General features: G+C 42.4%; 1 protein-coding gene across 1 annotated transcript in view; it reads left to right on the top strand.

Annotated features, from left to right (window-relative positions):
• Positions 1 to 14,410, top strand: part of LOC149467783 (uncharacterized) — a 46,527-nt gene that overhangs the window by 17,577 nt on the left and 14,540 nt on the right. The window contains exons 6-8 of the mRNA XM_089671214.1: positions 3,950 to 4,227; positions 6,387 to 6,569; positions 8,417 to 8,649. Coding sequence (XP_089527340.1) covers positions 3,950 to 4,227; positions 6,387 to 6,569; positions 8,417 to 8,649 — 694 coding nt within the window. The remainder of the gene's footprint in view (positions 1 to 3,949; positions 4,228 to 6,386; positions 6,570 to 8,416; positions 8,650 to 14,410) is intronic.

Genomic DNA, 14,410 nt, shown 5'->3' with positions numbered 1-14,410 from the left:
GAAGAGACTAAATATATTACAGTCATTACCTCTGTCAAAAGGTGACCATTTTAAAACTTCTCTTCTTTTCACTGGGAAAAGCCTTTTCACACAACTTTTTTTTTTTTTTCCTTCTTTGGCTCTCTATAGGTCGATCTGCTGTAGACGGTGGCAGAGATACAAGAGTTCAATGCTTGGAACAATTCCGAAAGATTTTGCAGCTCAACAGCTTTGCTTTAAAAAGTGTGTGCTAGAATAAGTCCACACCAAGCTGAATACAAAACCGTAAATCTTCACTCCGTCCTATCACATTTTACCTGGGCCTATCAATTTTCAAGGGTCACTCTAGGTAAGCAGCTACAGGAACTGTAATGGTTCATTTTATTTTTACTGGTGTTTTTTTTTTTCGTTTTTTTTTTTTTTTAACCACTTTATGCCTGCCCGCAATGTAGTGTGAATGGACAGCCGCTGTAGGCAAAGTGACATACGGGTAAGTCACTGCCTACTTCTGGGTTTTGGGTGAGTGCCCGCCTGCTGGCATCCACTGTGATTGTATACAGCAGGAGTCTGTCAGCAAGTTCTGCCCAATGATTCATGGCTGGGACCTGCTGATTGGCTGCCCAGAGCTGTGTTGGTTAACAACACAGAGCTCTGTACAGAGGGAGTGATCTGGTGATGGTAGTGTCAGGGTGCCTGCAGCAGTCTCAGTATAAGTTGCTGATCACTGTTAGAGAAAAAGAAAACCGTATATATCTAGTTTTGTAGGAGCTATAACTTTCATGCAAACCAGTCAATATACACTTCAGGATTTTTTTTTTTTTTTTTAATCAAAGACGTAGCAGAATACATTTTGGCCAAATTTTTTTTTTTTTTTTTTTTATTGGATATATTATAGCAAAAAGAAGAAAAAGGTTTGTATTTTCAGCCTTTTTTTCATTTATAGCGTAAAAACTAAAAAAAACCCAGTGATGTTCAAATACCCCCCAAAAGCTCTATTTGTGTGGAAAAAAAGGTTACAAATTTTGCTTGGGTACAGCATTGCATGACAGCACAATTGCCAGTTAAGTAGCACAGTGCTAAATAGCAAAAAATGACCTGGTCATGAAAGGGGTAACATTTTCCATAGTTGAAGTGGTTAAAGTAAATTTAAAGGTTTGCTTTTTTTTAAAATAATAAACATGTCATACTTGCCTGCTCAGTACAATGATTTTGCACAGAGCAGCCCCACTCTTCTTCTTCTAAATTCCCCTGCAGGCATAGAAAAGTAATGGCAGAAAAAGACAAGAGTGGTCTATCGAGTCTGCCTATTTTTGGGGGGTGTTTTTCTGTTTGTTCCAAGCTCCTCCTGTTCGGGTGCCCCCATAGGAAGCAGGAAGCACTCCTGCGGGCTTACTCCCGGGCTGCCTTGTCTGTGTTCATTGACACAGATGGGGTGGTTAGGCCCCGCCCCCGATCTCATCACAGAATTTAATTGACCGTAGAAGGAGTCGTCATCAGTCTGTGCAATGAGGCAGGACAGAGCTGGGAGAGCCTCTGCTCTCATGCACATCGCTGGATTTCAATTGAGCTCAAGTAAATATAAGGGGGGTGAGGGGGGAACGCATGCAGCACATGTTTTTTTGCCTTAAAGTATAACTAAAGGCTTTATTTTATAGTTTTAGATAGACTGCAGAGGGAAGAGAACACCTGTCAGTTTTTATTGCTGCCTGTGCACCCATTAAAGAGACTCCCCCTTTCATGTTTATTGTTCTCATTGAAAATAAAAGACAATCCCAACTTTGAGTTGTCCACAGAAAAGTGATAGAGTGGAATTAATCCAATGGGGACACTAGCTCTGGTGACCTGGGAGTCCCCAAGGAATTCCCTTAATCTGCAGGGGTTTCCTATCACTTCCTGTTTGGCTATGGGACAGGAAGTGAAGGGAAATCTCCTCAATGGGATAGATGGTGAAAAAAAACCCTTGTGCTACTCAAAATGGGGGGTGGGGAGAGTTTTTTGCCTATAGTTCTACTTTAATGCATAGAGTGTAACCCTAGACTCCAATCTGTCCTTTCAGCCCCAGGTCCAATCGCTGCCAAACTCATGTAGACTTCACCTCGGCAACATCTCCAAGATACGACCGTTCCTAACCACGGAAACCACTAAGCAACTTATCCACTCCCTGGTTATATCACGCCTCGACTACTGTAACTCCCTCCTCACTGGCCTACCTCATCGCAGGCTATCCCTCTTCAGTCTATCATGAATGCTGCTGCCAGACTCATCCACCTTACTAACTGCTCTGTATCTGCCACCCCTCTCTGCCAATCCCTCCACTGGCTTCCAATTGCCCAACTGATAAAATTCAAAATGCTAACACTAACGTATGAAGCCGTTCATAACACTGCCCCTAATTACATCACCAACCTTGTCTCTAAATACCACCCAAACCGTACTCTCAGCTCCTCGCAAGACCTCCTACTCTCTAGCTCCCTTGTCTCCTCCTCCCATGCCCGTCTCCAGGATTTCTTAAAGGCTTCACCCATCCTCTGGAACTCCCTACCCCAATCTATCAGGCTATCGCCTACTCTGCTCACTTTTAGGCACACTCTGAAAACCCATCTCTTCAGGGAAGCCTACCCCGCCCCCAGCTAATACTGGAATCCTATACTCTTCCCACCACTCCATCCCCCACAGCTAATTACCTCTTGTACCACTAACCCCTCCCTCCTAGATTGTAAGCTCCAAGGAGCAGGGCCCTCTAATCCCTCTTGTATTGTTACTGTACTGTCTCCCTCCATAATGTAAAGCGATGAGCAAACTGTCGGCGCTATAGAAGTCCTGTATTATAATAATAATAATAATAATAATAAGTGTATTAAGGTAAAAAAAAAAAAAACTAAGGCTTTGCAACCGCTTCAAGCGTGGTTTTTTTTTTTTTTTTTTTTTTTACCGTTTTTGTCCGTTTTTATTCAGTGCATCCAAGAGCACATTGGCTCGGGTAAACAGAAAACCCAACAGAAGCAGCCTGGTCTCCCAATAGATTTGCCTTCCTGAACCCTTAGCAGCAGTTATCCAAATGGATGAGTCGCTGCACTTATTTAGTGTATAGAATTTAGCTTGAGTTTAAAGTGGTTATAAAGATTAAACGTTTTTTTTTCTTCATGCATTAAGGTAAAAAAAAAAAAACGGTTCAGCATCATTATCCATGCTCACCCCCTTTTATTTACCGGAGACCTCGTTTGATCCAGCACTGTTTCCATTTGCATATTTTTTTCACCCTTAACTTCCTGGTCTCTCTGGCTTTGCCAGGGGAACCTACTGCTGCTGTCAATCAAAACCAGTGATGAGGGAGCAGGGTCGAGTTGCACTGTCTATAGATGCAGACAGTGAGGCTCAGAAGGGTGCCCACACGAGTGCACCCATAGAAAATGGCTTTCTTTAGGGTCATTCACTGTAGAGTAGGAGACGGGTGCAAGTGGGAGACCCAAGAATAGGCAGTACGAGGTCACTCTATGCAATTCCATTGTACAGAGCAGGCAAGTATAAGCCAGTTTTGTTTGCTTAACTCCAGTGTGTGTGTGTTTCCACTTTGAAAATATGAGTGAGGATTACCCCAAGTTTTTACTACTGTTTTACCCCTGTTGTGGAGATTACCCTCCCTTCCTGTCTATTTGGTTGGTTGCAGGTAGAAGAGGAAGTAAGTGGACATTTTCCCAGGGTGGAAAGAATGCAGTATAACAGAGAAGGTTTAGAATCTTAGGTCAAGATTCTATTGCGGTTTCACTTGCAACTTTACTGCACCAGCACAGGAAGTCACTAGAAATATAATACAAGATCAAAATGAGGTTGTAGCACTTCATTGCATGATCCAAAATAACAAGACCTCTCTGGAATTGGTCAGTATTGGTCCCTTGTTATTGCAGAGGATGAATGCAAATATTGGGTCACCTTTTGAACATGATTTAAAAAAACGAATCCTTGTATAAAGAAAAGTTTTGAACTCATTTTTCTTTTTTTTTTTTTTTTACGAATCTCCAAGGCCATGAAAAGTGTTGCATATGTTCTCCAGTCACCGAAAATGGAAAAAGAGTATATTGACAAATGGAGGAAGCCAAGAAAAACTTCAACTGCCTCTTCTAGTAGAGCAATTTCTGTCAAGTCTAGCAGACAAAAATCCACCACATCAGAAAATCCTATTTCTCCACCAGAAGACTTCTTAACAAGTATTAATCGACTCTCTGTGGCTGATAAGCAAGGTCACACCAGGTAAGGTAGATAACAAAATATTGTATTTTGGGAATGTTTTGGCAGACTGGGGTAAATGTACTCTTTTGCTGCAGACCTAGGTGGTTTTGATTTTGGAGAGGACTTCCACTAAAATCCACCAAACCATGGCAATTAGGATTTGTTGAGAAATATGTGCAAGAGGGGGGTCATCTATACTTAACAGCTGCCTTGTAATGTGACTAATGATAATGTTCAACCTCAAAATGTGAAATGGCTATGGACTGCAAGGGGTAGGAAGTTGAACTGGGGAGCAATTAGTTCAAGGCCTTCTTTGACAGGAGGTCACTTATTTTGGATTAAAACTACCTTAAGGCCGTGTGTGTGTGTTTTCATAATTTATCAGGTATTGTAGCGATGTTTACATGTGTTTTGGTTGTTGTGGGAATCGGAGTGCATGAAACTGCACAGAAAAATGGACATTATGTATAGCACTAGCCTATTAAGGGCTGCTGGATTTGTTTGGGTCCCCTTAAGCTCTGCACAGCCAGGCAATATGCATTTTCCACACTTGCAGAGGGGTCGGGGTCTATGGGATGCTCAAGGAACTGTAAACTTGAGGACAAACATCTTAGCAAAAATACTGTACAAAAAGATGGATCAAAAATAGCGACACTCTGTTGAGGAGCACTGAAGTCCACCATACTGCCCCGTACTACATCTCTGACCTAATATCCAAGTACCGCCCAACACGCACACTCCGCTCCTCACAAGACCTCCTTCTCTCTAGTTCCCTGGTCTCCTCCTCCCATGCCCGCCTCCAGGACTTCTCCAGGGTGTCACCCATCCTCTGGAACTCCCTGCCCCAACCCATCAGATTATCACCTACTCTCCTCTCCTTTAGGCGCACCCTGAAAACCCATCTCTTCAGGGAAGCCTACCCCACCCCCTGCTAACTTGCCGACCTCCTCCACTCTTCCAACCACTCCATCCCCCACAGCTATCTCCTCCTGTGCCACCACCCCCTCCCTCCTAGATTGTAAGCTCGAAAGAGCAGGGCCCTCGATCCCCTCATGTTTTGCATTGTATTGGTATTGTTCTGTCACATGTTCTGTCTCCCTTTGTAATGTACAGCGCTGAGCGAACTATTGGCGCTTTATAAATACTGTATAATAATAATAATAATAATAATGGTGTACCTCCTCAGACCCCAGATGAATCCTCCTCCTCCTTTTTCACCCAGCTGCACTGAGGGTATCCCTGGGCAAGGGATTTCAAGATCTGACAGTTATGTAGTCCTGGATAAGAACTAGTTGGGTCTTGTATTTGACCGCCCTCTCCCTTTTATCTGGCCCAGTGGGTGTAAGAGTACTCACACTGTCCTGTCAGCTTGGTGGGTTGGTAGCTGCTTTCAGGCCTTTTGCTGGGCTGGTTCCTTCCCTGCTGCTCAGTACATCCTCCCTAGGAGACTTTGGGCAGTGGAGATCCTCCTTTCCAGCAACCAGCCTTTAGGTAGGCTCTCTTCCCTGGGGCCCCCTCCCAGGCTCTGCACTCCAGCCTTCTCTCAATCCATCTTCTACTTGACTCTCCTTGCTGCTCAGGCTCTGCCAAATTTAAGAGTTGTCCTCGATCACCATGCCCTGCCTCCTGCCTGGGGATTGGCCAAGGTCCCTCAAACTTGCATTGATGAACTGGGGCTCCTCTTCCTTTGCCATTCTTCCAGAAAGTACTCAATTTCTGGAAGGGTTGGAGAGCTCCACAAGACCTGACCTGTAGAGCCTCCTAGCCGGTCCTGAGGTGAACTCACAACGCACTCCCAGGCTGACTCATACCAGGCTGCCACCCAGCCTCTGTCTAAAGAAAAAACAAAGCCTATATAGCTTACCTAGAGGATGTTGCATAAGTAAAATTAGTCCAACACACCACAGATATGAACAGTCTCATTCGACATTTGTTTTAAAGACTCGTGCATTGTTTTTCTTCACAGCACACACTATAAAACACAAATGTGTTAATGGGGTAAAACTAAAATCTGATAATATCTGAGAGTCTTGGCTTATATTGACCTTTATTGCTTAGTTTGTGCTCATTAACTATGGACTATTGGCTGAAGAAGCCACATCCAATGAGTTTTACACAATGCCACAATCTAAGAACAAGTAGGGTACTTCTCTGCTCTAACAGATTTTATTATTCCCTAGAACACCTCAACAAGGCAAGCCAACACTAGGAAAGAAACATCCTGAAACAAAAAGTGTGCCAACTTCCCTAAAATGCAACACCTTGACAGATGTCGCTGATCTAATTTTGAAGAATGTTTTTAAGAAAATAATTGTTATGGCTGGAGCTGGAATAAGTACGCCAAGTGGTATTCCGGATTTTAGGTGGGTTATGTGGCAGATTTTCTGTACTGCAAGGTAAATGTACTTTCTGAAGTTACTTTACATTGGTATTTGAGGAGATGTAACCTTAGATAATCCAGGAAGCATTATGTTAACTGTGTGGGAATGGAGCCCCTCATTTTCATATTCCTTCTACTTTTAAATGAGCAAGTCCCTGTCTTTAGTGAACTTTAAAGTCAGAACTTTTAAGAGTAATCTGTTTAAAAGTCTAAGTTTTTTAGGTTTTTCTAATTTTTCTTGCATTTGTTTTGCATACTCCATTTTCTGATTTCTTTTGTTTCCCTTCATCATCATGTTTATCACTTTGCTGTGTGCCCTGGGCCCCTTGTCCTTTTTTTAAAGAGGAATTGTACTTTTAAGAAACTCCAGGGCTGCTCTAGATAAAGTGATCTTAAGCACTTTTGGCATCAAATTTATTCACTTATGGAGTACACAGCTTCTTTATCTTTCAAACCTTGCTTATGTTCAAGATTAAGCTGGTGCCAGGACTATTTCCCTATGTTTCCTGTTTAACCAGTTCCTACCCGGCCTATTGTCAAAACCTGATTGGGATATCCTCCCCAGGACATGCCTTGCATGCTCCCCATGTGAAGATCTGGGGCATGATCTGTCACCTGCTATGTCCGGCCGTTGACATACTGTGACAATTGTGAACAATGGATGGCGTTTATTCATCACAGCCCATCTGCAACATGTGATTAGCTGGGGCCAATCACAGCTCACAACAATTGTAAATACCAGGGCTTTTTTCTGAGAGTAAAGGTGCAGGAACTCGCGCGTGTGGACTTTGTTACCAACTAAATAATATACACTGGTTTAGGTTATTTTCACCAAAGAAATGTAGCAGAATACATTTTAGCCTAAATTTATGAAGGCTTAATTTTGCCAATTTGATAACTGAAACAAAAAAAAAATTTTCTAAATTTTTGGTCTTTGGCAAAAAAAAAACCTAGTGGTGATTTAAATGTCACCAGAAGAAGTGTGTGTGGTTTAAAAAAAAAAAAAAAAAAAAGTAGTGTTGCATTACTGAGCAGTTGTCATTCAAGGTGCAACAGTGCCAAAAGCTGAAAATGGCCTTTTCAGAAAAGGGGTAAAAAATGGCCGGTATTGAAGAGGTTGAGGTTGTTTGTTTTTTTTTTTTTGTTTTTTTGTTTTTTTTGTTTTGTTTTTTTTTTTTTTTTGCAACATCCTATGAGGCCACCCTTAAATGAAGTGACTAGAATTGTCTCCCTATGCTGTGTGCATCAATAAACTTGCAGTTACATCTTGCAATCCATGCCAACAGATCATTAATTTACAATATAATATGCCCATCAGATTAGTTGTACATTTAATGGGGATTTTTTTATTATCAGTGTTATTTTACCTATAAATTACTGCCTTGTCTAGATATCCACAAGTCCTGAAACTGCTGCTGGCCACTGCCATCTTGGATGTGGTGGCAGTAGCTCACTGGAAAACTCAGAGCTGTCACTTAAGTGGCACTCTAATAATGCTCTTTGCTTCTCCACTGGCAGTTAAAAGGGGATGTAGAGATGAGGGTGGGGTGCGCTGGGCACTATCCCCGCAGAAGAGGGTGGCACTCATTTAAGTATTGAAACCAATCTATAATTGATAACCAGGAAACTAGCATTTTCAGAATAAATTTGGAAAAAACAAATGTATTTTCGCTTTAAAACCGGTATTCCTCAGCTACTACAGCCCTGAATTTTAGCTTAAAAAGTGTTTTTTCTATTGTGAAGTCTCTGCCACCAGAGACCACTACTGGAGCTTTAAGAGGGAGGATTGAAAAGTGTCCATTTTAACTTCCTCCTAATTCTGTTTTGCAGGACACCAGGCTCGGGCCTGTATGACAATCTGAAGAAGTACAGGGTGCCGTACCCAGAAGCCATTTTTGACATTGATTATTTCACATACAACCCACAACCTTTCTTCACCCTGGCTAAAGAGCTGTACCCTGGGAAATACAAGCCTAATTCTATCCACTACTTTGTGCGGCTGCTACATGAGAAGGGCTTGCTGCTGAGGTGCTATACACAAAATATTGACGGCCTAGAAAGAAGTAAGCTTCTACTGAGGGGAAAACTACAGCCAGCACAGATCAACTTAAAACCTTGCTTTATTTTTTGCATGGTAACAGGGGTGTCCTTCCTTGCAGCTCCTACTGTCCTTCCTTGCAGCTCCTACTGTCCTTCCTTGCAGCTCCTACTGTCCTTCCTTGCAGCTCCTACTGTCCTTCCTTGCAGCTCCTACTGTCCTTCCTTGCAGCTCCTACTGTCTTTCCTTTCACAGCCTCGTCGCTCTATTCTGGCACCGGAGGCAATGAAAGACATCCCTTTGTAAGCATGGACTCTGAGTGTATGCAGGGCTGAGGGCTCTCTTCCCACCCTCCCTAATCATAGGCACTTTCACATTTGGAGGTAGAGCACTGTGCAAAGTACCAGGTATGTACTGCATGGCTCCCAACTGTCCCTGATTTCGAAGGACTTTCTCTCATTTGGAACACAGTCCCTCTTTCTCATTTGGCCCTCATTTTAGTCTGATCTATAGCTGTATATAAAATGCACTTTGTATCTATCAAAAATAATTTTACAGTGCTTAACATTTCATCCACTTTCTGAATTGCTGCATTTGAATATTTCCAAAGCCAATATAAAGGAATAGTAGCAGTCAAAAAAACGTCTTGTGGATTTAAACAGCAATTTTTTTTTTTTGTGTATGTGTAATTCTCCTTGCAGGGGGGATTATCCTTTTTGGCTACATACTGTTCCTAATAAGTGTCCCTCATTCCCATCTCAGAAAGTTGGGAGGTATGGGACTGTATGTTGCTTGTTTCTGGTACACAATAAAGTGGGAAGGGAGTTGGACAGGAGATTTGGGTTACTGAAACAGCATGAAAAACATGGGCAATTCCCAAGTTAATGTGGACCCCAGGTCTAAAGGTAGACACAGTACCCAAGTTTTGAAGGTACTCTCAGGACAAAACAGACTCCTCATAGTGCCAATCAAACACTCTTTAGTTGGCAAAATAAACATAAATTGGACTTGGTGATAGAGCACATAACCAGGTACCTAAACTCAAGTGGAATTTTATTTTTTTTTATAAATTTTGAGTGTTTTATCTGCACTATCTGGTTTGCTCTGTTTTTTTGTTCTGCTATTACTTAGTTATATATTCCTTTGGATCTATGTGATCCCCAAAAAGTAAAGTAGTTTGATTTGTAACTAGTGAGGCATGTTGCCTCTGTGATATTGAAAATAGGTGCAGTTTCAGGGGTAGCCCCACAACATAGTAAAAATTGCAACTGGTTGTACAGAAAATCTTATATTGTGAACACAAGCGTATATAAAAAGATTAAACATCCTCGGATGATATTGGGCGTAAGCCTGATAGACTGACCGTTGAGGTTGATTTACTAAAGACAGATATACTGTGCACTGCAAATGCAGTTTCTCCAGAGCTTAGTGAATTAGGTAAAGCTTCACTTTACATAGAATACCCAATCACATGCAAGGAAAATAAAAAAACTTTTTTTTTTTTTTTATTGTGCACGACTTGGATGATGGAAATCACCAGAGCTTCTCTTTATTTCAGGGTTCCCCTCCAATCTAGAGCAACTGCGCTTGAAGTGCACAGACTATTTTGCTTTTTTTAGTAAATCTGCCCCCCCCCCCCCCCCGTCTTCCAGATAAATAGTGGAAGATGTCCATGGGCTTCCTACTTGGCTTCATTAGGAGCGGTCTTCAAAAAAGATTCTGCATCCTCTGATCTCTTTGGTCTTAGATTTAGCTGGTGGTTGTACTAAGTTCATGCATGGCAAAAGAAACCTATCTTTATAACAATATTATTATAATGCTGCCTTCTCTGCTTCATTGTCATATTGGTGAGAAATGGACCTTTCAGACTGCATTAAATGCATAAACTAAGCTGGAAGACTCCCTTTTTGATACAGCAGTTTGAATATAGAGACCAGAAAAGGCAGCTCAGAGATGCGCCATTATAATAGGCTGAAAAAAGGCACGTCCGTCTAGTTTAAATCAAATTGTTAGAAAAAAAAAAGACATGGAATAAATATCCTACATCTTCCTAAAATATATACCCACAATTTATGCAGAGGGAGGTTAAACCCCCCCCCCCCCCCCCTATTAAGCATGGTCCAATTTGTTCCAGCAGGTGAAAAATTTTCTTCCTGATCCCCCAGAAAGCAATCTGATATTCCCTGGATCGAAAATCTATACATGTTAAATAACTAGTTACATTTTTTTTTAATTTTTAAAAATGCATCCAGTTCTTTTAAAAGATCTACTGAGCTGGCCAGAACTAATTTTTGAGGGAGACTATTCAACCAGTTCATGGCTCTTACTGTGAAGAAGCCTATTTATATCTGGAAAATAATTTTTTTTTATTTTCCCCCAGATGCAGAGTGCCCCATTGTGGTTTCTCAAATGCCTATGTTGCTGATCATGTTGAATTCCTTCCTACTGGATTATGTGTGTTTCTATTTATTTTTTTCCCCTGAGGTTTGAACTCTTGAAATGCAAATTGGAATGAAGGGAGTTGGAGGATGCAGAATGTTATCAAAGACTGTTACCAGGGTCGTATTTACAGGGGTCACAATTGTGACCTGGCCCCATGCTGCAGGAGGACACCTGGATAGGAGGGGCAGCATTTAGAGGAACCAATGCCCTCAATTTTCTTCCTGTAGCCGCAGGAAGCCTGCTTCTCCTCCTTTTTGAAGGACATAGTTTCCTCTAATATGCCACCCCACCTATCCAGCTTCCTCTTCTTCTTTCTGCTGCCCTTCGGCCTCTGTGCTCTCTCATGTACCAGGATGGAGAGCTAGGAAGGAGCTGGTAAAAATGTAATTTACCGACCGCTTCCTTGTCTGAACTGATCCATCTCAATCGTTGACTCTGTCCGTTCATAACTGAAGCATAGCAAACTGTAAAGAGCTATTCCTGTTCATTCTGTGCAGCTGAGGCTACAGAGCAAGAGGGCTCTGTGTTCAATCTCCTTTCTCTGTCTCAAAGGTGAAATATCAGAGGTCTGTTTACATACGTAGTTAGTCTGGCTGAAAAAAGACAAAAGTCAATCCAGTTCAACCATTAAAAAAAAAAAAGTTATAATCCTACACCCACCGTTGATCCAGAGGAAGGCAAAAAGCACGATTCAATTTGCTCCTGCAGGGAAAAAAACTCCTTCCTGATTCCCCCCAAGAGACAATCTGATATTCCCTGGATCAACTTCACCTATAAATGTTGGTATCGAGCAGTTATATTCTGTGTATCTGGGAAAGAATTTTTTTTTTTTTTTTTGTTTTTTTTTTTTTGAAGCAATGCACTGAACTGGCCAGAACCAACTCTTGAGGGAATCTATTCCACATTTTCACAGCTCTCACTGTAAAGAAACTTTTCTGTATTTTGGAGATTAAATTTCTTTTCCTCCAGATGTAAAGAGTGCCCCCTTGTCCTCTGTGATGACCTCAGGGTGAATAGCTCTACACTGAGTTCACTATATGAACCACTGATGTATTTATACATGTTGATCATATCCCCCCTTAATCTCCTCTTCTCAAGAGAGAATAAATTCAGTTCCTCTAATCTTTCCTCATAGCTGAGCTCCTCCATACCTCTTATCAGTTTGGTTGCCCTTCTCTGTACTTTCTCCAGTTCCCCAATATTCTTTTTGTGAATTGGTGCCCAATACTGAACTGCATATTCCAGATGAGATCTTACTAATGATTTCTACCGGGGTAATATGATATCTCTCTCTCTGGAGTCTATACCTCTTTTAATACAAGAGAGGATTTTGCTCGCTTTCGAAACCGCAGCTTGGCATTGCATGCCATTATTAAGCTTGTGATCTACCAGAACTCACAGATCCTTCTCCACCATTGATTCCCCCAGTTGTACCCCCCCTAGTATGTATGATGCATGCATATTCTTAGCCCCCAAGTGCAGAACCTTACATTTATCAACATTAAACCTAATTTGCAACATATTTGCCCAATTAAACAGTGCATTGAGGTCGGCTTGTAAGACCCAGTGGTGTATCATCGATGTGTGCAGGGTGTGCGTTGCACACTGGCCCCCTGAGGGTGGGGGGGCCCACAGTGTCCTGACCCAAACTTCATACATTGATGAGACCCTGAGGTGCCACAGCTGCGCCTGTGACTGCAGGTGCATGCTCAGCATCATTACAAATCGGAGACACTCACCTGGATTCTGCTGGAACACTGTATACACACCCACGCCAAGCCAGAGTGACCCGCAGGGCTGTGTTGCAGAGACCGTGCCACCTCATCTCTCCTGGCCAGTTAAATTGGCCACAGGACTGAGCAATGGCAGCCAATAAGGGTAAGAGATCTGGAAACTAATTAGTAAGGGGGCAGTGATGGGGTGGAGCCTGGCTTCCCCATGGTCAGTGCAGTTATTGATACCAAGAGAGGAGCGGAAAGTAGGACAGTAGTGAGTTTACAGTGGATATGTATTTGTTTTTAGTACAGGTACCGAGATAGCAGAAGAACAGTGTATAAATACAGTACGGGGGGAAGATGTACAAAGAGAGCACAAGAGCAGCATAGAGTATACAGAATATACTCAGTGTCTCCCCCCCCCCCCCCCATCCCATGTAAAGCACCCTACTGAACCCCCTGTGTAATGTATCCTGCTGCCTCCCATAATGTAATGTGCCCCCCTCTACTGCTATACACTCCACACCAGGGGCGGACTGACCATTTGGAAACTCGGGCACTGCCCGGGGTCAGTAGGGGGGCCCCATGAGACGCCCCTGGTACCTTTTTCATAGGCTTTTTTGAATTTTGGCAGAGACACAGGGGCCCCATGATCCCCTATTGCCCAGGGGTCGCATGAGTTGTCAGTCCGCCCATGCTCCACACCATGTGCAATTTAAACCCCACGCACTTTTTCAATTTTATTTTTCTCCTAGGGCACATTTCTGATCCTGCACACGGGCCCACTGATTTCATGATACACTCCTGCTTAGACCCCTGATATCCCACCTGCTAAAAAACAAAAGCAAAGGTTGTGCTTGCAACCCTGCCCTAGCATTTTGCCACTGGGCTCATAGAGAAGGGCCATGGCGGGGGTTCAGGGGGCCCTTCATGCTGTCTTGCACTGAAGGTTCTAGTTACTTCTGTTACCTGTGATGTCGAAGAGGAAGACCAAATAAATTGGGCAGGAGAAGCCTGATGACATCGGTCTTCAGCATGCATTTGGAAGGGAGGGCTCTGCCTAGACTGCTGGTGTTCAGATAGTGTTGTGGATCCAAATTTTTTTTTTTCTCCTGCAGTTTAAATGTTCACTTTTGGATTTGAGCCTATCCCTTTTTTTTATTTTTTTTTTCCTGTGTGCATTCAAAACACTTTTTTTTTTTTAAAGCTCAACTCCAGGATAAGCAAATATTGTCTAAGTACACAAGTCGTGTATTCTTGACTATTAGTGTGCTTTGTGTTTTTTTTTTTTTTTCAGATCTGTGCGGTAGCCAGCATGAAACTTTGCCTCTGCACAGGAACTTCCTCTAATAAAGACTAGCTACTGCTGCTCTTTCTCCTGGTGCAGGGTGACTGGTCTTGTATCCACTCCCTCCTGTAGTTTTCTGTAAGCAGACTGTAGTGAGTGGTTCTGCTGGGTCCCTTCCATAGCTCTGCATCAAATGCCTTTACAGACCTAGATATTGTCTTGTAAATGTAGTGGATTCATATCCTTTGTGGCTATTGAGGCATATATATTTTAAAGATTTTGTGCTCCGCTTTAATTTGTAAATGAAATTTAATAAAGCTGAAGTCTGTATTTTATAAAAG

Source organism: Staurois parvus, unplaced genomic scaffold, assembly GCF_062004578.1.
Source record: "Staurois parvus isolate SC_StPar_1 unplaced genomic scaffold, SC_StPar_1.0 ptg000101l, whole genome shotgun sequence".
NCBI lineage: Eukaryota > Metazoa > Chordata > Amphibia > Anura > Ranidae > Staurois > Staurois parvus.
This window is presented reverse-complemented; position numbering and strand designations above follow the sequence as displayed.